We start from the raw sequence: 22027 nt of genomic DNA, 5'->3' as shown, positions 1-22027 counted from the left end.
TTTCCAGATAAAGTTGCTCATATCTCTTCTCAAAATCAGTGCATATGGGTCTGCATTTTGCCAGAAAGAACCTGTGAGTTTATGAGAAAGTACTTATCCATTTGAACTCTGGTGCTGGAGAAGACTCTTGAGAGTCCCTTGGACTGCAAGGCGAACAAACCGGTCAGTCCTAGAGGAGATCATCCCTGACTGCTCCTTAGAAGGCCAGATCCTGAAGATGAAACTCAAATACTTTGGCCACCTCATGAGAAGGAAGGACTCCCTGGAGAAGAGCCTAATGCTGGGAGCGATTGAGGGCAAAAGAAGAAGGAGGCGACAGAGAATGAGGTGGCTGGATGGAGTCACTGAAGCAGTCGGTTCGGGCTTAAATGGACTCCGGGGAATGGTAGAGGACAGGAAGGCCTGGAGGATCATTGGACACGACTTCGCAATTAACAACAACTTATCCATTGAAAACTTGCATTCACCAGCAGAAAAATACTTGGTGATAATCCCTATGGGAGGGGGAAATTTTGTGATAAATTTCTACTGATTTCAATGTTAATCGTTGCTATCAAATTTTATTGACACAGAAAATGCAAAAGGGGAAATGCATTTCTTTGTCACCTATTTCATTATGCCCTGGGTGGAATCCCAAACACGCCTGCAAATCACATCGCTTTTCTGAATTTATCATGGTTTGTGAAACATTACTGTTAAGCTAAATGTACATTGACAGAGATTTCAGAAGCAGATTAACAAATTACAGGTGTATGGTGGGGGGGAAGCAATCACAGAGAAGGAGGATAATGGAAGAGATGAAAGATGAACACCGAGGGATTTTTTTTTCAGGCAGTAGCTGAAGTATAACAACGTAGCCCATATATTACTTTAGGTCAGTGGTCTTCAACCTTTGCAGGCTCAGTGTCAGATCCCCGTTGACTTTCTCAATAAACACATTTGGCATTAGCAGCATAAGGAGTTTACTGAGGTAGCGATATGAAGCTCATGATTATTCTTGTGAAACTAAATTGATAAGAAATACGTTGACCAATATAACCATGAGAAACCCACCCCCATGCACACAGGAAAATGCCCTAATTAGGAAAAGCACGCCAAACAGTCCTGTGCCCAGGTGCACATTATATCATCCCTGCAAGACTGACCCAAGGCCAGCTGTACCAATAACATCCAAGCTCTCTCTCCCATGGTTCCAGCCTCAAGAACGTAAATTGGCTATTTGGCTACACTACACAAGGGAATACACAACAAAAGCAGGCAACAGAAACAATTAGAACCAAGTAAGCTTCCAAGGAGACTCCCCATCCTTACAGTTGCAAATAATAATAATACAGTGACAGCTGTGATTATTGATTATTGATATGTCATTGATACTTGGCAAACCACCATATTAAATGACCATGGCTGGGAGCTGACAAAAAGACTGATCCTGACACCCAGAACCCAACTTTAACCTGTAGGAAGCTATGGATTGCCCTCCCTCAGGGGATTTTCCATTATATATTGTTCTTAGCTGATCTTATGTTCTTCTTTGTTTTTCTCTGGCTGTTCCATCTAGAGACCCAGCCTAGGGAACTGAGGGGAGTGACTAAAATTGTTCTTTTATCCTTGCTTTATAATAGCACATGAGAGGCTGATATTAAAACTAACAAACTTTTATTTCACTTTGTGGGGAAATGGTCAAGTAAGAATAAGTTTAGGACTTACAAGGCAAATAGGCAACAGGAATGAGGTCGCTCTATTAAAAAAATAAACACAAGATAAGTTGTTACAACCAAGAAATTGTTTCTGTTATTCAGACAGGTCTTTAAAACTTGGGGAAAGAGATGTCTTGCAATCTCTGCTTACTTAAAAACACATAAGATTCTTGGTCTCACAGGGACTACAGTCGGTGAAGACAGGAACACTCAAACAAGTTCCAGTTTCTTTCCATATCCATTGGTTGGGAATCATTCCCGCCTTCTAGGAGCTATTTTCCCCAGACTTGATAGAATCACTCCTCTTCACTAGGAGCTGTTTCCCTCAGTCTTGATCCTCTTATGGGGAGGGATGATTTATATACTGTTTTATGGGGTTTTATTGTGGGTTTTTTTTTTACAATGTTACCTGCCATGAGTTTGAACTGGGAATGGTGGGCTATACATTTGATAATAAATATAAATTTTAAAAATCTTCCCTGTCTCAATCTTAACTGACCCTCTCAACTGAAGAATTTCACTCAGGGATGCAGACCAGGTAACAGCATTAACCATTTACTGTCCATCACAGAAGCAATATGGGATCCAGTAAACAGCAAATGCTTCATACCACAACCGCAGGACAAAAAGAAGAGGAGTCAAGTATTATGATCCCAAGACCAGTAGATAAAGAGAAGCAGGAACAGGAAACACAGTATTTATTTATTTGAGTTTTCTATCTCATGTTTCTCTCCAAGGGGGATGTACAACAGCTCGTACTTCTCTTTTCCATCTTATCTTCACAACAGCTTGTGATATAGGTTAGGCTGAGGCCGTACGACTGGTCCAAGGTTACCCAGCAAGCTTCCATGACAGGGGGAGGATTTGATGATGGGTTTCCCAGATCCTAGTCTGACACTTTGACACTACAGCATGCTGGCTCTTCATAAGAAGCATGATGATATGTTCTATAGTGAGGAAGAAGTCAGTGGTTAGTCTCCTAGAGGGAGTTAGCACTCTCATGGGAGTTCGCACTCTCTGCTAGTGAGTGAACTCATCTTACCATCCCGCAGTTCTTTTCACCACGTATGGAAAGAGAGTCAGGAGCTGCGGCTCCTTTGCTCTTTGCAGATGTACACTAGCAGCAGGTACTCTCAAGAAGCAGCAAAAGGTGGCTCTGTGGAGCCAAGGATCCAGGACTACGTGACCCACTTGAGGTTTCGGACAAGTAGGTTGAAAACCACTGCTGTAGGTCATTCGCAGTGCCATCCTATGCAGAGTTACTCCAGTCTAAGCCCATTTATTAAAACTGACTTAAAAGTAACACTTGTATAGCTGTTGGTATGGTTTGTATATTGCATGTGTGGACATCATTTCCTAAAATCCACGGTGTTTAAAAACTGGAAGGTATGTTTTCAGTTCAAAATACTACATGCTAGCCTAGAACGCCTTTGTTTAAACTAATTAATTTTATTGGTCAAATATGAAAAGTAAATTAAGTGAATTAAGCAAATTAAGTAAATTCATACCCCTTTCCTCTTTAAGTCCTGCATTCACTTTTGTCCTTGACTGCCCTGAACACAGGCAAGTTTCACAGGGTCAATCTGTTTGCCCTTTTAAAAATATTGACACAACATCAGGTCAGGAGACCACGTGCCAAGAAAGTGGTTTACTGGTTGAATGCTTGAATGTTATTTCCCTTTCAGGCATTAACTTTTAGTGCACAACCCTAAAATGTATTCACTGTGGAGGAAAAAAACTACTTTGATTTCAGCATAAAATACAGATCATGGCTTGCGCAGAAGCAATTTTTTTTTTTGGACACTCTCCTTAGGTGACTCACAGCATTCCTGTTTAGTAAATGAATAGTCAGACAGACATAGTGAAGTTCAGGAGGTGGACTTCCATTAAGGGTAACTTTGTGAGAAATTTTGAATTTCCACTCTAAGAGTACTGCATATTATATGGCTGTATTTGGATGATGTGACACAGCTTACTAATTGAAAAGAATTTATATTTCCACTGTCATGATGGTAGTTCTTAGTTTTTGTTGGTCTTAAAGGGGCCACTGCACTCTGATTTTATTTTGTTGTGCTGCTTCAGAACAACACGGGTACCCACTTGCATTTTATTGGGTTTTGCAAATTTGTTAGTAGTGTTTAAGTATTATTTTCTTATAAAATCAGTACCTTAACTATCACTGAGTATTGTTGATCTACAGGTTAAAAATCAATGATTAGAATATATGTATATATCATTGCTGCGTCTGAAAGATTTAGTAGAGTGTCTCCTTCAAATTGTATCAGCTTTGCTGGGTGCACCCGGATTGGCCCGCTGACCCAGACACCACCAGGATACGGGTGGTGTTTGGGCTCGGACAGGGCCACCTACATGGCCCTTTTTCTTTTATATATAAGACTTATGGTTAAGATAGGTAGCAAATGAGGAGGCTGTTGCCAGGAAGGCAATACAACCAAAATAAAACTTTGCATTTGTATTAGCTGTGTTTGTATTTTCATAATCCCTCTTGAAACCTTAGCTGGGAAACACTGCCTGAAACCTTTTAAAATAAATGAATAAGCAGGGGCTCACTTCCTTTCCTGGAATCATGCGCCAAGTGCAATTCTAAGCACATTGACCCAGAAGTAAATCCCTCAACTTTCAACAGGCAAACAATATACCTAGCTGCACTGGTCCACAGGAAAATCCAAAACCAAAATCCACTTTGTACCGTTATTAAACAACAGAACAGCCTAAATCACACAACACAGCCTACAGGCTTTTGAGCCCATCAGAACTTTTCATCCAGGCTGCCTGATGACGAGTTCTGCAGAACTCAAAAGCTTACACGGCGTTGCGTTGAAGGGTTGCCAACCTCCAGGCGGTGGCCGAAGATCTCCCACCACTGCGACAGAGATCAATTCCCTGGACAAAACGTCCATTTTGGAGGGTGGACTCTATGAATCATCGCAGACTGAACTCTCTCCTTTCCCTTTTTAAGGCTCCTTCCCCAAATCTCTAGCTATTTCTCAATCCTGCACTCGTAAGTTTAATTGTCTTACTTCGGTTATTCTTAATAAAAAGTGCCATAACACCTTTTTTCTTTGGTTTCGTTTCGTTTATGGCTTTCAGTGCTGCTTAGCTCTCGCATGAAGTCTGCCACCCAATCTCAGCGCCTTTACTGCCACGGCTCTTAGTACTCAGCAACGCACACACCGCAGCCCCCGCCAGACCTCAGCGACTCCAAAGCTAGGCCGACTGAGCTTGCGCAGTCTCTCCCCCCCCCCCCCCCCTTGCTCCTTCTAATCACCGGGTCGGCTCGCGCTCTGGCGTGGGTCCCGCCCACTCCTCTAAGCCCCTCCCCCTCCGTGTAGGGAGGCCGAACCCTGGAAAGTGTCCGCGTCCCTTTCAGCGAAGGTAGCGGCCCTGCGCGGGAGGGAAAAGCGAGGGGTGTGTCTGTCTGTCATGGGAAGGCGCGGCTTCTGATTGGTCAAGAAGAGGCGAGGTGAAAGGGCGGCCTAGGCGGCTGAGGAGAGCCCAGCGGCCGCGGGGAAGTGATGGCGGCGTCGGCCTTTCTGTGCCGGGCTGGCGCTCGGCAGCCTCTGCAGCCGGGCGTCCTGGAGCGGCTGACGGCGGCGCGGAAGGTGAGGGGCGCCTGAGGGGACCAGGACGGGTGGGAGGCATTCCTTGCGCAGCCGCCGAGTGACGGAAGGACGGCGGGGTCGGCAGCAGCGCCTTGAAGTCAACAGAGCCAGCCGGCAGTATGGCAGGAGCTGCTCGTCTCGCCGCCCGCTCGCCCGCAGAGCCCCTTTCCCCGGACTGTCTGCGCGCCGTGAGTGCGTCCGTCCCCCCGCCCCATTGCATTTGAGAATGCCCCTGCGAAGAGCAAAAGGATTCCTTCAAGCGGGTGGGCAGGGGTGGGATGTCTCTCGTGCACCTCCGGTTCCTGAGCAAGGCTCGTGCAACAGGAGTGCTGAATTCAGCTCCCTTTCGTGTCACTTAGGCGCGTGTCTGCGCGTCTCACTTACTGCCAGCAGGTTGCCGCTGGAGAGCCACCGACTTGCCTTTGGCAGGTGCTGCTCGTGGAATAGGGGGCATGGGGGAAGGCACCGCTCTCGGAGGGGCATATCCTACCGTCCTTCCAAAGAGGTTCAGAGTGGCAGGCATGAGGCTCTCTCCCCTCCCCCTTTATTCCCACAACAACCCTGTGAGGTGTGGTTGAGTGATAAAGTGTGATGTGCTATTAGCGGTCGAGGGAGTTAGCTGCTCATCCTGTGCGTAAGGAGGGAGGGGATTCTCCGCCAGGCTTCTTTTCCCGGTGCACTTGAGAATACCACCCACTAAGAGCACAAGGATGCCTGAAAGGGGTTAGGGTTGGATGGCTGGTGAATCTCTGGTGCAAGCTGATTTAGAGGGGTAAGAGGGGTGGTTAGCTGAATAGGATTCTTCTTCATGGCACACCTTTGTCTCTGTCTCATGGTTCATAATGTTCTAATGTAACAGGATTAACTTTTGCTAATATATTCCCACTGTCATAATTGTCAGTTTATAGTCTGAGGAAGAGTGCTTGCACTCGAAAGCTCACACCTTGAATAAATCTTTTTTGGTCTTAAAGGTTCTACCGGACTCTGATTTTGTTTTGTTGTGCTGCTTCAGACCAACACCGCTGCCCACTTAAATCATCATGGTTCATATTTGGCTTTGTTTTTATTTCGCAGCATATGTAGTAACTTGCAGGCTGTTCTTTCCCCATTGTGTCACCTTTACTTATGAAAACATTAAAATATGACTGTGAGTATGTGATGGTACAGTGATGTGACATCATGTGTGTGAATGCTATATGCATATTTAATGCATCTATTCTTAACTGTTTGTGCAGAGAGTCTCTTGGTTGGCATGCATAGTGTAGCATCATAGGCTCCCATTTGCTTACAGTGATGGGCTTGAAGAACTGGATAGTTGAGGCTAACTCAATATATATTAAGGTGACCAGATTTTAACATTGGTAAAGTGGGACAACATTGACCGGGAGGGTTCTTGATTAAAAATTTGGTCTATATGGAGCCACAAAAAGTTTCATAGAATGCATAGAATGCAAAAATAGTATTGTAATATATATATTTTAAATGTCAACATAAGTACAATTTGCCAGGTCCCCCCAGATGTCCCTCCAAAAGTGGGACAATCTGGTCACCTTAATGTAGGCCCCCTTCCTCTTATCTTTTTTCTCCTGATGTTTTTGAACTCATCAGTGGCCCTTTCCCCCTTGGATCTCTAAAATCCATCAATGCCATTAACTATTTCTGAGGTGTTTGCTGACAAGTAACAACAATCTGATGATCTGTATGTCACTTAATGAAATACAAAATTGTCCCCAAACACTATGTTTTCCTCTGTTTAATTTGTTGGGTAAAATGAATATGAGTGACAAGTTAACTGTCTAATGCGGGTATTTATTTAGAAGATACTACATGGCATGTCTACAGACACGTTTGTTCTAGTTTCCTCAAGGAATAAAAAAAAAAACTGGCCTGATAACCTAACAAACCTGTACTTTCTTTGTACCAGTTACACACAGAAGGGAGGTGTTTCTAGTTGTCCTATATTTTTATTCATGGGAAGGGAGGGGTATAACAATAAAGATGTATTTATTTATTTAAATGTCTGTCTTGACATTGTCTGTTTGTCTTCTACTTTGGTGTGATGCCTGCCGTATGGTCTGTTTTCGGTGTGTTGTACAGGGCTTAGAGCAGTGGTTCTCAGCCTGGGGGTCGGGACCTCTTTGGGGGTTGAATGACTCTTTCACAGGGGTCGTAACAGGGCAATCAGGTTGCCCAGGAGGGTACTATCCACACTACAGCCTTGCGGGGTAGATCGAGATAGAGAGTTCGTCTGTCTGGAGCAGTGGAAAAGAGCGAGATCAGCATGGTGGGATAAGAGGCAGAGCTGAACTGAGAAAAGCTGGGGAAAAAGCAATTTATATACAATCATGAACAATGAATCTTCACACCATTGGTCAATTTCGGTTTAATTTCTGTGAAATAACACTTGCATAATTTTATAATTGGGGTTCACCACAACATGAGGAGATGTATTAAAGGGTAGCGGTATTAGGGAAGTTGAGAACCGCTGGCTTAGAGTGTCAGGTTAGGATCAGGGGAGCCCTTCGTTTGTATCCCTGTTTTGCCTTGGAAGTTTGCGGGGTGATCTTGGGCCTGTTGTACACTCTCTGCCCAACCTCCCTCACAGGATTGTTGTGAGAATAAAATGGAGCATAGGCAAGCAGATGCCATTTTGCTCCCCACTGGGGAGAAAGGCAGGTGAAAATGAAATAATTGTTGAAATGGTACTCTTGACTGTGCAGGGATGTACCCTAAATGCTAATCGGCACTCATTTAATGGATCCCTTATTGGAAGCCATATAACTTCTTAAAATTGCTCCTTATATCTATGTTTGTTTGTCTGCAAGCATGAATTGTGGTATTATCAGCAGGTTAATTGGTCTGAAGGAAACTTTCCTCAGGCCATTTCTGTATCTGCTAGCTATTTTATTTATTTGTTTGTTAGGCCATGTATCCCTTCAGCTGCCTTGTTGCCACGCTGCAGTGACATGATTACTAGTGTTATGTGGTCTGCCACCACCAGTCCTAAAATGCTCCTGTTATGAGGGGAGCCCCTCCTTTCTGAACAAGGCCTCTTGAAAAGAAGCAGATGGGCCTCTACACCTAACTTGAGAGCTGTCTGCAAGCTTTATCTTAAACAGTGTTTTTGGATGTTATAACCCCCTGTGTCTCCTGCTCATCACTTTCAACTGGCCAGTGATTTGCTTCTCCATTAATATTTCCTTGCTGACTCCAGTGTGTTAGATTCCCTTTCGGAATATGTATATGGTGCAACCTCCTTTCTTTTCAAATTCCTCCTCCAAACCCTCTCTTTGCATATGGTAGTGGTGCTCCCATCACAGCTTGTGGAAAGCTACCTTTGCAATTATCCTCAACCAAAAAAACTGTTTAGTTACTTCCATTTCTGGCATGAGAAATACCACTTGCAACTCAGCCATTCCATTGGCAGTGGCTGTTTCAAGGTGGGAACTGCTGGCCAATTGTAAGCCCTACTGGGCAAGGACCTTTCTCAACTGTTTTAGCATGCATGTTCCTGACTGTATTTGCCTATGTAAGATACCATGAACCCTAGCATCAGATCAGATAAATAATATTGTCCTAAACTGAGTGAGGGCTTTAGCTGTGTATTCTGTTCTATAAAAGCTGGGTAGCTCAAAACTACAAAAGGTGAGCCAAGTATATATTAGTAGCTTAAATATACATTTGAATTGTTTACATTCTTAATATATAACTTTCCCCCAGTAACTTTCTGATTTACCTCATAGGATTGTTGTGAGTATGATATGTGGGGGAAGCCCATGTATGTTGTCTTGAACTCTTCGGAAGAAGGGTGGCATGTAATAGTACCCTGAAGTATAACTGGGTGTCAACTAGTACATAAATGTCTGAATTCTGTTGATCTTTTCTTTTAATATTAAGTGTGGGAACATTAATTGGCTTAACTGTAATAGTTTTCTGACTAGGTCTCCCGATGTTTTGTGACTTGGATCTCACTTTGTTTAGGGTTAAGGCATTTGATTGAGGCCAGGCCCTTGATGATCTGGGGTCCCTCCTCAGGATGCCTGGTACATCTACAGCAGGAGGTGCTCCATTACCTCCCCATACACCAGCTGGGTGGGGAGTGCAGGAGCGGGCATTCTTGGCCTGTACTGGATTGGTGGGTTGGGAGGCAGGAAAGAGGCTGCCAGGGGTTTTATAATTTTATTTTATTGTTATTTTACTGGGCTTCTATTATAAACTGCAATGAGCCAGCTTGGACTGGGTGTGGTGATCAATAAATTTTAAAAAACGTTTAAACTGTTTTTTATAATATTTTTGCTGGTTTACTATTTAAACATGTATTAACTGCTAGGCTAATAGTTGCTTTTAATTTTGGAGTTTTCTGGGGGAAGAGGTTATAAACAGATGCATATAACTGTATATTCTTTAGATCCGGGATTCCCAATTGAGGGTCCGTGAACCCCTAGGATTCCGCAGCCTTTCCTTTCCTGCCTTAATGGACTGGTCCACAGGCTAGAGCAGCGGTTCTCAACCTCCCTAATGCTGCGACCCCTACAGCAGGGGTGGTGGTGGTCCGCACATGCCACCGCCACTTGCGTTTACTGTGGTGCTGGCTTCTGTGCAGCCTTGAGATCCGTGATCCGTGATCTCCATGAGATCCGATGTGCCACTCAGGAGGCCAGTGCCATGATTCTGTCGAGCTGTGTCGGCAACCCCGGGAAAGGACCGAATGACCCCTTGAGGGGTCACGACTCCCATGCTGAGAACCACTGAGCTAGAGGGAACCGGCCACTTCCATTACTCCCTCTCTCCCCCTCTTGAGCGTAAATGAGTTCTCTCATAGTTTCTGTGCCTGGGAGGGAGCAGAGCCTCCATTCCTGCTTTAAATTGGCTTCTCCAGCCTGCCGATGCAGGTGGTGATGCCACATTTGGCGACACCTCGCTTCTGGAGGCATAGCAGCTAACATCCCTTCTGGGGCTCCCTGAAGCCTGAAAAATTATTGCAGGGACTCTTCCATGGTGAAAAGGTTGAAAAAGTCTGCTTTAAATAGTAAGCATAAGTATACAGATATTAGATGGCTAATAGATGTAGATGGATATTAGATGTAGATATTAGATACAGTTCATTTCTGTAGTGTTCCCTTAGAGTAGCGATCCCCAACCTGTGGGCCGCGGACCACATGTGGTCCTTCGACTAATTGGAGGTGGGCCCCGAAGGATGCCTTCTCCCCCGCCCCGGCCCTTTACTTCATCCCCCCCAGCCCTTTACAACACACTTCATTATTGTGGCATGTCTGTATCTTATTTTGAAGGGATGTTTAAACATTACCATAGCGATCAGAGAGCGTTAGGGCAGTGGTTGAGAGTAGAGGAGTAAACTACCCCCCCCCACACCGGGCCTCAGTAAAAGGCGTTGAGTGTTCCCCGGTGAGTGGTCCCCGGTGTTGAGTGGTCCCTGGTGATAAAAAGGTTGGGGACCACTGCCTTAGAGGACAACTGGATCTTGCTTATCAGATGTGTTGAATTTTCAGAAGGATATTTGGTAGTGTTAGGTGTTCTAGAATGCTTGAGCTCCCTACAGGACGATAGCTTTCTGTTAAAATATAGATTTAAGGTTCAGATGTTAAGTAATGTTTTAACTCTTTATCGAGGCAAAACATTAAATCTTCTTGTGGGAATTTTATGAGCATGCTTTGTTCTCGGTTGAATGTGTCTTGCCAGTGCATAACATAATTGTCTATGAATTTTTTTTTTGAGCTGGTGGGATGTCTTTTTAAAATTTTCAGTGTAAAGTTAAACCAGGCAATGTTACGTAGGAAGAGGATGAGATGCTGGCATACAGAGGGAGGTTAGCGAGGTGTCAGGAGTCAGGTAGTTCAAGAAAGTTCAAGGTGGCTTTTACAAATTGTGAGGATTGTATAGGCCTATAAATGACAACTTCCAGGTAGTGGCTGGCAATCTCTTGTGTTTACAACCAATCTCCAAGCAACAGATATCATTGACTTTGAAGAAAGTGGCTAATTTGAAAGATGAGCTGTATGGCACTGAAGTCTTTCCTACCCCCACTGAAGTCTTTCCTATCCCCAAAGCCCACCCTCCCCAGACTTCACCCCCCAAATCTCCAGGGGTTTCCCATCCTTGATCTGGCAACCTACAACCACCCAGTCCATACCAGCTGGTATTTCATACTGAAACACCTATAAGAGGCAAGCTGATAGCTGTGTTGGTCTGAGGTAGCACAACAGCATTTGAGTCCAATGGCACCTTTAAGACCAGCAATGATTTATTCAAAGCATGAGCTTTTGTGTGCAGGCACACTTCCTCAGAGAGTTAAGAGTCTTGTTAGTTTGCCATTGTTTTTGATGGAGTATGGACAGCAGTAATCATAGAATCATAGAGTTGGAAGGGACCTCCTGGGCCATCTAGTCCAACCCCCTGCACTATGCAGGACACTCACATCCCTATCGCTCATCTACTGTAACCTGCCACCCCCTTAAGCCTCCACAGAATCAGCCTCTCCATCAGATGGTTATCCAGCCTTTGCTTAAAAATTTCCAAAGGTGGAGAACCCACCACCTCCCGAGGAAGCCTGTTCCACTGAGAAACTGCTCTAACTGTCAGGAACTTCTTCCAGATGTTTAGACAGAATTTCTTTTGAATTAATTTCCTCCAAAGATGGAGAACCCACCACCTCCCGAGGAAGCCTGGTCCACTGAGAAACCCCTCTAAACAGTCAGGAACTTCTTCCGGATCACTTAGGCAGAGAAGGTTTTCAAATTTTGTTTTCAATTTGAAATGTTTAAATCCTTACTTGCAAGTTCGCCTTGAGCCAAGAGGAAAGGTACAGTTATCAATATTTTAATGTTGGTAGAAATCAGGGATATTTTGTCCTGGAACTTCATTTGGCTGAGGGAGAGTTCTGAACGGATGCATGATCCTTGCATGCTGGGGCTGAGGTGGAACACTCGATGCTAAAAATGTTGTTAGCTCTGATCTGTGCTTGGGTGGAGATCATTGGGGGCATTGTAGAAGGCCAAAGAGCTTCCAAGGAAAAAAGTTACAACAAATTAATTTTAGTATTTATGTGTCACTAAATCCCACCAGGTTATCCTGCAGGATTACTTTGACATGCACAGTATCTGTGGAAAAATATACCTGACCTGGATAGCCCAGGCAAGTCCCACCTGGTCAGATCTTGGAAAATGAACAAGGCTGATCCTGGCTAGTGGTTGGATGGGAGACATCCAAGGATTTGTATGGAGTTTCTCTATGAAACAATAGGGATGTGGAGGCAGGCAACGGTAAATTACCTATGAACGTCCCTTGACTGGCTGCCAGATAATCCTTGGATCTCCTGACTACATTACGCACCCCATACAATAAATTATTTAATACAGAAAATTGTTAGTCTTCTTGTGGAGCTGTTCTCAAATCCTGGCTTATAGTGCAGGGGTAGTCAACCTGTGGTCCTCCAGATGTTCATCGACTACAATTCCCATGAGCCCCAGCCAGCATTTGCTGGAAGAGGCTCATGGGAATTGTAGTTCATGGTCATCTGAAGGACCACAGGTTGACTACCCCTGTTATAGTGAATGGGGACGACTTAACGTGGAAATCGGGTTAGTCAATCACAGCCTCCACATTAGGGGCCACCTCATGTATGAAACCTCCTCTGGGTTAGTGTTTACTTGAGCACAGCAAGTGTCGTTGTCACTGTTGATTTGATGCCCGCAGATTAGTGAATTATGGGGAGGTACAAACTTTTGGTTCATATGATTTAATTTTTTAATATGTTTACACATGGTTTTCAGGTTTCTAGTTTCATGGTTCAAGGGCTAATATTGGAATATTTTTCAAATGGTTGGGTTTATGTTCAGTTTCATTATTACAGCATAATAATGAGCAAGGGGAGGTTTGCACATATCTTACATGTCAAACCTGTGGTTTTTGCTGTTTTGGTTATGGCTATTTTATTGCCTCGTTAGAGTACAGCAACATGAAAGGAGGTAATTTCTTAGCGCGTGCTGTGAAGCTGCTTTTCATTGTTATTGGAAGTGAATTGTTTGTTTGATTACCTGCATAGTTTGGAAAATCTGAGGACCAAGGAAGAACTGAATGTGCAATTCCACCTGATCTTTCCTTGCTTAGAATGTAGTAGAATAAACTGGAGACTCGAGGGAGGAAAATAGCCCCTGGATAACCAAAACTGTGAAATGGCTGAAAAAGATTTGGAAAGTTGTTTTGGTAATTTGAGCTGTTTATATTATAGACTGAGAAGTCTGTGATAGGTCATTAGAACATTAATAAGGCGAAGTCTAAATCCTGCACAGATGTGTATGCCAGCTAATATAAACAAGTGTTGTAATGTGAGAATTCAATAATTTCCAACGTTAGAAGCAGAGCAGTTCCCATCAAGGCCCAAATCTGTTAAGGATGTCCTTTTCTTCTGGGCATAGGGAGCCACTGTCTTTTAATACAGAAGGCTAGCTGAAAGGGTGAAAATATTTCTGGAGTCAAATGGCAAATCCTTCAAGAGGGGAAAAGAGTAAAAAGAAAGTAGAACTGCTCCAGGATCATGTGATATTGGACAGCAACTAGCTGTCTTCCCCTTCTTGGTTGCAGGGATCAATGTGCATCAGCTCGTTGGATGCAGTATAAGCACCATGTTGGATTTGACCATTTACAGTGGTCAGATTAAGTCTCAGGTGCCTTATTGTTCATTCTGACTGTTTAGTTGCCATGAGAGGCCTGAAGAACTGGTTTCTCTAACCTGATGATGTGTGCGTGATTCTAATAATTCCTCTTCTTCTCAACATAATTTTCAAACTCTTGGATTCAGTAAGGACCAGGAGTAGCTAACTTGCTATAAAAAGCAATTGCTCTTCCTTACCTGTCCATGTACGCTATTCATCTTATGATACAAATTCATTTATTGGACCTAGATCTTTGTTCTACAGCAGCGGTCTGCAACCTTTCTGTGGCTGTGGACCGCTGCCACGGGGTGGGGGGAGAGGGCGAACCGTGGCCCTGTGCATGCGTGACAGCCCCGCACAAACATGCATGTGCGGACTCCCGGTGGGGGTGCAAATGCACATGCGTGGTGGCGCTCCGCATGTGCGCGTTTGTGGTCCCGCTGGACGCAAACGCGCATGCATGGCAAGTCCGCACATGCGGGTTTGCGCCGCAGATGTGTGATGTAATGTATACTAAGTTGGTGATATATGTGGTTAGTTCGTCAGCCTTTAATGAGCCCCAACATTCCTTGTTCTGAATCCGCCAAACATACCATGTTTTATTCTTCTAATTGTTAATCTATATAGTTGGAATTCTGTAGTAAGGGTACATCCTTTACCCCAGTGGTCCCCAACCTGCGGTCCATGGCCCGGTGACGGGCCGTGAAGGCCAGGGTGCCGGGCCGCGGTTCCCTCTCCCCGCCCCCCCGCAGTAAAAAACTTCCCAGGCCGCAAGCTTGTGGCCCGCGAAGCTTCTTACTGCGGGAGGGGGGGGGAGAGGGAATAAGGGCCGCATCGCGCATGCGCGGCCCGGCCACGCATGCGCGATGCACAGGCGTGGCTGTCGCCCTGCCGGTCCCCAGCCAAAAAAAGGTTGGGGACCACTGCTTTACCCCTTTTCTGCATCCCAGTTTTGCTGCCGTTTACCGGCGAGTTGAATCCCCAACTGATGCTCTGAATTTGTGGCACTCCATTCACAAAGGGCATTTTTTTATTGAATTTGGATCCGACCCTCCCCATGTATTCCATATTTCATTTGAAAAAGAATTGTGTGGCCATGTCAAATACTTTGTCAGCAACAGAACCGCCTTTTTTTAGCACATGTGCAGTAACGTTGTAACATAACATTGTTTAAAAAAGGCTGGATGTATTGTGGGGAGCAGCATCGTTGCTGCCATTTCAAAGACTCCCTACTGCTCCCGGTGATTGTCAAACTGGATACACCAATTCAGTAATTACGAAGCATGATAAATGTGTCCTCGTGTACTTCATCAGTGACGGAACCTCACATTTTTTGCATATGTAGTATAATATTAAAATGTAACATTGTTTTATTTTGTTTCTTTTTTTACTAAGTGGGAGCTATGGAGGGGGGAGAATGAAGAAACAAAACAAGTGCATGGAATCAACCCCCCACACTCCCCCTCCCCAAAATAAAGGAACTTCATGGAGAGGGCTACATGAAAACTTGCTGCCTATTTTGTTCTCATGTTATAACGTTGCTATATTATGCTGTTGTTATATATGAATTTTTTTGGTTGTAATGCTTTCAACATTACGCTTAACAAAATCCTAGATTACTTGGTGAGGGGGAATGGGAAGTTGGTAGGCAGAGTGAACACGTTACACTGACAACACAGAATGGCGGCAAGACAGAAAACCAAATTTGAATTTGGGAATTCCTCACTGGAAAACTGAGTTAAGATCTGGAGGAAACAAAAATTGCTGTAAAGGAGGATTCAGAAACGGAGGGGTGGGGGTAAAGGGGGCATGAGATTCAAATTTACTTATGGGGAGGAAAACATTTTTTGGGAAAAATTTGCACTGTTTGATTTTTTTTAGGAACACTACCTTGTGCTTTGATAAAATGGACTCTATAAGCCATCCATAATTGGAAGGGGAAAATCACAGCCAAGTTAGCCAGATCATATTAGGGGTATTTAAAAGATTGTCATGCTAAGAACTAAGGCAAATGAGAATACTGACAATCTTTGTGGGTAGACTGGGAAGTTTAAAAATAGTGTGCTTTTAATTTGTAGTAGCAGCTTACTAACACATTTTGATGTTGAAATTGTCTTGCTGGCTATCATATCTAGCATAGGCAAGAGCACTTCACAGTGGCTTCTGCCCTAACTTTTGCCTTCAAAGTAACTTATGTTCTTTTATTTCTCCTCCTATCTTTTGTCACTCAATGGAATACTTTTTACCTGTTTGTGTAAACCATCTCATGGTCTTATTATTTTGTGATATGGTAAATCCAGTGTAACCTTTTCACTGCGAACTGTAAGAGAGAGCCTTCAGAAGCATGGTTTTTATATTTTCTTTGAAGAATTTAAAGTAGGTGAAATGTGGGAGTTTGGAAAGAATGCAAGGGGAATAGCTAATGTGTTCTCTGTATATGCTATTTTATCTTTATCCATTGTTCTTTATGGCTGTCTGACAACAATGCTAAGCTTTCTGGGTTTGGCTTGGTGGTACTGTAGCGTGTGTTGTCTGAACACTGGACCCTTTTTTATGAGGAAGCAATTTGAGCTGTTGCATTGGCCTAAGTCAACACCTAAAAGTAGGTTGCAATTTGCAGGTGGGTCAGGAAGGAGGAAGTGAAATAGGACAACCTGGGAGAGGAGGCTGTAGAGCAGTGGTTCTCAATCTTCCTAATGCCACGACCCTTTAATACAGTTCCTCATGTTGCGGTGACCCTCAACCATAAAATTATGCAAGTGTTCTTTCACAGAAATTAAACCAAAACTGACCAATGGCGTGAAGATCCATTGTTCACGATTGTATATAAATTGTTTTTTTTCCAGTTTTTTTCTCAGTTAAGTTCTGCCTCTTGTCCCACCATGCCGATCTCGCTCTTTTCTGCGGCTCCAGACAGATGAACGCTCTATCTCAATCTACCCTGCAAGGCTGTTGTGTGGATGGCACCCCCCCAGCCAAGCTGCTTGCCCTGCCCCTGTGGAAGGGTAGTTTGACCCCCAAAGGGGTCCCAACCCCCAGGTTGAGAACCACTGCTGTATAGTAATGAATGTAGTAATGAATGCTGTATAGTAATGTATAGTAATGAATTCAGGTTTATTCACAATGTGTGAAAAGGTTGTAAAATGCAGCCTGTCTCTCAATAAAGCTGTGTATTCTGTAGATACGACAAATGTATTCTAAGCTAACTGATTTGAGATGCCTGCAATTTTGGGTAGTGAGGAGTAATGTGCAGTTGCTTTGCAAGTGGCAAAACCCCAGCAAACTTAGAAAAGAGTCTCACTTCAAAGAGTTTGAGGACTACAGTTCTAAGCCTGAAAAGAGTTCTCTGAACTAAAACAACCAGTGCAAGGCTTGTGAGAAAGAACTGCTTGGCAAGAACGTCTAAGCACTGACTAGAACAGTGGTTCTCAACCTGGGGGTTGAACGACCCTTCCACAGGGGTCACTACAGGGCATGCAGCTTGGCCGAGGGGGGGGGCACCATCCATACAACAGCCTTGCGGGGTAGATTGAGATAGAGTGCTCGTCTGTCTGAAGCAGCGGAAAAGAGCGAGATCGGCACGGTGGGACAAGAGGCAGAACTGAACTGAGAAACCCCGAAAAAAACCCAATTAATATACAATCATGAACAATGGATCTTCATGCCATTGATCAGTTTTGGTTTAATTTCTGTGAAAGAACACTTGCATAATTTTATGGCTGGGGGTCACCACAACATGAAGAGCTGTATTAAAGGGTCGCGGCATTAGGAAGGTTGAGAACCACTGTACTAGAAGCTTCCTTTGTTTCTAAAAGCTTCCTTTGTTTCTAAAATAGTCTTTGGAATTGCATATGGTAGCTGTACTGTTGTTATTCGTTCAGTAGTCATGTGGGCTTTTTGAACGTCTTTGAACATCCTTCTACATGGGGCTTCTTGATGACTTCCTTTTACCATGAACCAGAATGGCTCAAAGTCACCCAGGATGTTTCCATGGCAGAGTGGGGATTTGAATCTGGGTCCACTGGCAAACCACCTCTCCTCATCTCTTGTGTCGACCACCCTATGGTTGAGATCACCATGAGTTGGTTTCAACTTGGTAACACATTTTTCTTCTCTCACAGATCCTCATTTAACCTCTTTGCCACACTGGCCGTTTTAGTGCTAATTGGTTGAAGTTCTTGTGCTTCTTAAGAGGCATTGTGGTGTGGCCGTTTGCTGGCAGGGGCTCATGGAAATTGTAGTCCATGGACATCTGGAGGACCACAGGTTGACTACCCCTGTGTTGTCCTCTGGGCATGGGTCCTAAGCCTTGCAAATGCTTGTGCTGCACCTTTTTCTACAGCAGAGGTGGTCTTCCCCTGCATAGCATGGGCTTTTGGCTCACCCTTCATGAGTGCCCTTCATGCAAGGTAAGCTGCAAAGGCTCTGCAATTCTGCAACAGAAGAACAAGAGCACAAATGGAAGCATCTCATAAGATCCAGGCCCAGGATATGGGAGGTTCAAGTTCAAAACCCCACTCTGCATTAAGGTTGCTAGGTGACCTTGGTCTTTTAATTCTTGTCACTCAGCCTAGCCTTCCTCAGAAGGCTGTTTAGAGGATAAAGTGGAAGGAAGATAATATACACTGCCCTGAAGATTTGGGAGGCAGGCCACACAATCTACTAAATAAACAAGTTCTTTTGCATTCACACTTCGCTTTCCCTTGGAATGGGAGCCATAACAAAGGGTCCAGATTCTTAACCACTGACTAGTTGTTTGCTAAATTTAACATGAGTTGTATTTGGTTTAGAAGACTTTCATTGTATTCTAGTATTTCCTGTAGTTCAGGAAAAAAATTTTTTAACACTAATTCTTCGTCTGCTGTTGTGCAGATGGGAGTCCTATTTAGAGCCCTCCTACACTGATGCTGTATTTAATTTTTTTTTCTTTTGCACTATTGCATACATGTATACAAATTTAAGCGATTTACGTCATATGTGAGATGTGTATTCCCATCCCAACTGTTTAATAAGAGCTTTTGTCAACATACACTTTAAATTTGTTCTTGACCAACTCTAGTTGTCCTTGGATTTTTCTTCTTGTCCATATTTCTTCTCGTTCATGGAAAATGTGGTTCATTTACATCTCATTATCTCTTGGACAACTAATTCTTTTTATAGCTCTTGCCCACACACCTTGTGGTACTTCTGTGCTAATTATCTTTTTGGATAGTGACCCTGTGAATTCCAGAAAATGTTTTGTTTGGGCTGTGTGTGAGGGGAATTGGGAGCCATAGAGAAGTATGTATATGCATCTTTATGGATGGCTGGTAAAAGTAGTGTATATTGTTCCAGATATCTGTTTGCCCATCATCTAGATTACAGTTTACTTTATATGTCAAGTAAACCATGGGAATATGAATATATATGTATAATGTGCTTTTTCTCTATAAAAGTTGCTGAATAAAAGTAATTGATCTCTTCAAACCAACTGGTGGAGCCATAATGATTTTACCATTTGAGAAACAGTTGGTGGGTAGGAGGGAAAACAAATGGGGATCTGAAATATAGTTAGAATTTGCTCAGGTGTTTGAAATATGGTCTTTGGTGGTTTCTCATAGATACGTGCTCTGTATGCAGACTCTTGTGTCTAGTTTTTTCTGTGTATATATGAAATGTGCTCAGTCTGTTCAGAATAGAGTTATTCCAAGGCATGTTAGGTGGCTGGTGCTGAGAGTTGTCTGATCCACATGTAGAAAAATGTTTTTATGAGGCTTGTTGATGTTGATTGCTCTGGCCTTGAAGATCTATTCTTCATCACAAGTTTATTCCCCTTCCTTTTTTGCTAAATAAACCAAAACCGAGTCTTAAATAATGACATACTCTTGTTCTTGAAAATGTTGTGTTGAAATTTGTTGAGATGTTAAAAAATTTAGTCATAAAATATTTTTTGTGGTGCTATAGACTTAATGCCGTATTGATAGTGAGTATATATTCAAAGGTTCAGTGCAATTATTTCTGGCTAAAATTTTGTCTCTTGGGTTTTTAAAAAACATGCACAACATCCTTCAAACTAATTCTACTATATTTAATCATCCACATTTCTCTCTTTTTTAAAACAGTGTGCTACCCGAGTTTCAAGATGGAGATGGTATCTCATCACATCTTGTGGCTTGCACTCCACGGTATATGATCCTAATGAAAAAGTAAGTTCTTCGTGCTAGCTTGTTGCTTATCTCTTGACTGCAGGAAGGTACAAGCAAACCTCTATTTCCACTAGAAAATCTGAAGATGGTTGGTTCAAAAATCCTTTGATAAATACCTTTTTTTCCCATTCCCAGTTCATCTGTTAGCTTTAGAACTTATTTCTCTTTTGTTGCCTGATTTTCAATTCAGTGCCCTTTTTTTTTTTTTTTTTTTTTTAAGGAGAAGAGTATGGGTGACGAACTGCTATTTGGCTGTTTTTCAGGGGAATGCTTCCCTGTCTGTTTCAAGTCTATGTTCTGCTTCTACTGGTGTGTTGCAACTAAACTTAACTCTGGCAGGCAAGCATTCTTAAAGTTTGTATTATTAACCTACATTGGAACCAATTTATCAATTTACCCCTCTTTTAAATCCTAGCAATGTAATGTTTAAAATGAGGCGTGACTTTTATGTTTCAAGGGCTTCTAGAGATCTCTGTATAATGGCACTAAGGTATAAACGGGTCTTCCAACAGGCATTTAGTTGAGGCCAGGCAAGGAAGATTGGGTCCCTCCCTATATGGCCCCCCCTGTAGAGGCATTGGCTTCGGTCAACTGGGCATGGGTTTTTCTCCGGAGGACCATGGTGGATATTTGGTGGACTGGCTGGGGAAGGGAAGGGATATAGATTTCTTTGACCTGCCATCAAAGTTTATTGTTGTTCCTGTTTTATGGGGTTTTGTTCTTTTATTGTAAGCAGCCATGAGCCGGACGTTTAGGGAGTGGGGGGTGGATAAATCCAAATATAAATAAATACATATTTTGAGGATTGAACACAGTATATGTTATATTTTTGTATTTACATTTTCTCTCTATATATATATGTTTATATTTATTACCTGACTGGCTTATAATGGTAACAGAGTACTTCCTTGTAACTCTCATATATACGTATAAAAACCTATTTGCACTCTGGTTGATGTACATAGTGTGAATTGATACTTTCAGTTTTGAATTGAACCTTGGTAGTTGATTGTAGATGAATGATAACTGTGAACTGTTAGAAGTTAAACTTACTTAATTAAACCAGTGACAGAATCAGGATTATGAAAGCCAGCTGTTTTGTTAGCATGATTTATGCATCTGTTAAGTTGTATTGTAGTGGTTAAGAGCACCAGACTCTAATCTGAAGAACTGGGTTTGATCCCCACTCCTCCTCTACCTTAGGGTCATTCATAGTTCTCTCAGAGCTCTTTCAGCCTCACCTACCTCATAGGGTATCTCTTGTGCGGAGAGGAAGGGAAGGAGATTATAAGTAGCTTTGAGATTCTCTTGGCTAGAGAAAACTGGGATATATATATATATATATATAAAAACTCTTCTTTTAAAGTTTCTTTTAAAGTCTCCATCCGATTTTTGCATCTGCTTTGAAATATAGACAACAGTGGATCCTACATTGAAAGTTATTTGGAAGGATTAAAATAAATATTTGGTTTCAGTGCAATCTTCACATTCTCCCTGCTCCCCCACGCTCCAAAATGCTCTGAGGGTAACTGCTAATCACTAATTGTTCATCACATTGAAGTGTAAAACAGCCCCAGACTACTCTGTTCAGATGCATTTATGGTAAATAACACCCCCCAAGTGTCCCCCCCCAAGTATTAGGTAAACTGCTAGTCTAATCTGTGTTGTGGTCTTCATCCATGGATTTGAAACTCGTCAGAAATCTTAGATGAGATCCATATTAGTTGTAGATATTGGTGTCAACATATCCCTTAACCAGAAGGATGGCTGGAGAGGGTAGAGAAGAGCAGCTTGTTTTTTATACCCCACTTTTCATTACCCAAAGCAGCTTACAAACACCTTTCCTTTCC

At 43.1% G+C, this 22027-nt stretch overlaps 1 protein-coding gene across 1 annotated transcript in view; it reads left to right on the top strand.

Moving 5' to 3' along the window:
- The first annotated feature begins 5064 nt into the window (after window positions 1-5064).
- PCCA (propionyl-CoA carboxylase subunit alpha) overlaps window positions 5065-22027 on the top strand; it is a 279452-nt gene continuing 262489 nt past the window's right edge. Inside the window, exons 1-2 of the mRNA XM_077343823.1 lie at window positions 5065-5320; window positions 20094-20177. Of these exons, the coding sequence (XP_077199938.1) occupies window positions 5234-5320; window positions 20094-20177 (171 nt within the window). The 5' untranslated portion in view covers window positions 5065-5233. The remainder of the gene's footprint in view (window positions 5321-20093; window positions 20178-22027) is intronic.

Source organism: Paroedura picta, chromosome 6 (assembly GCF_049243985.1).
Source record: "Paroedura picta isolate Pp20150507F chromosome 6, Ppicta_v3.0, whole genome shotgun sequence".
Taxonomy (NCBI): Eukaryota; Metazoa; Chordata; class Lepidosauria; order Squamata; family Gekkonidae; genus Paroedura; species Paroedura picta.
This window is presented reverse-complemented; position numbering and strand designations above follow the sequence as displayed.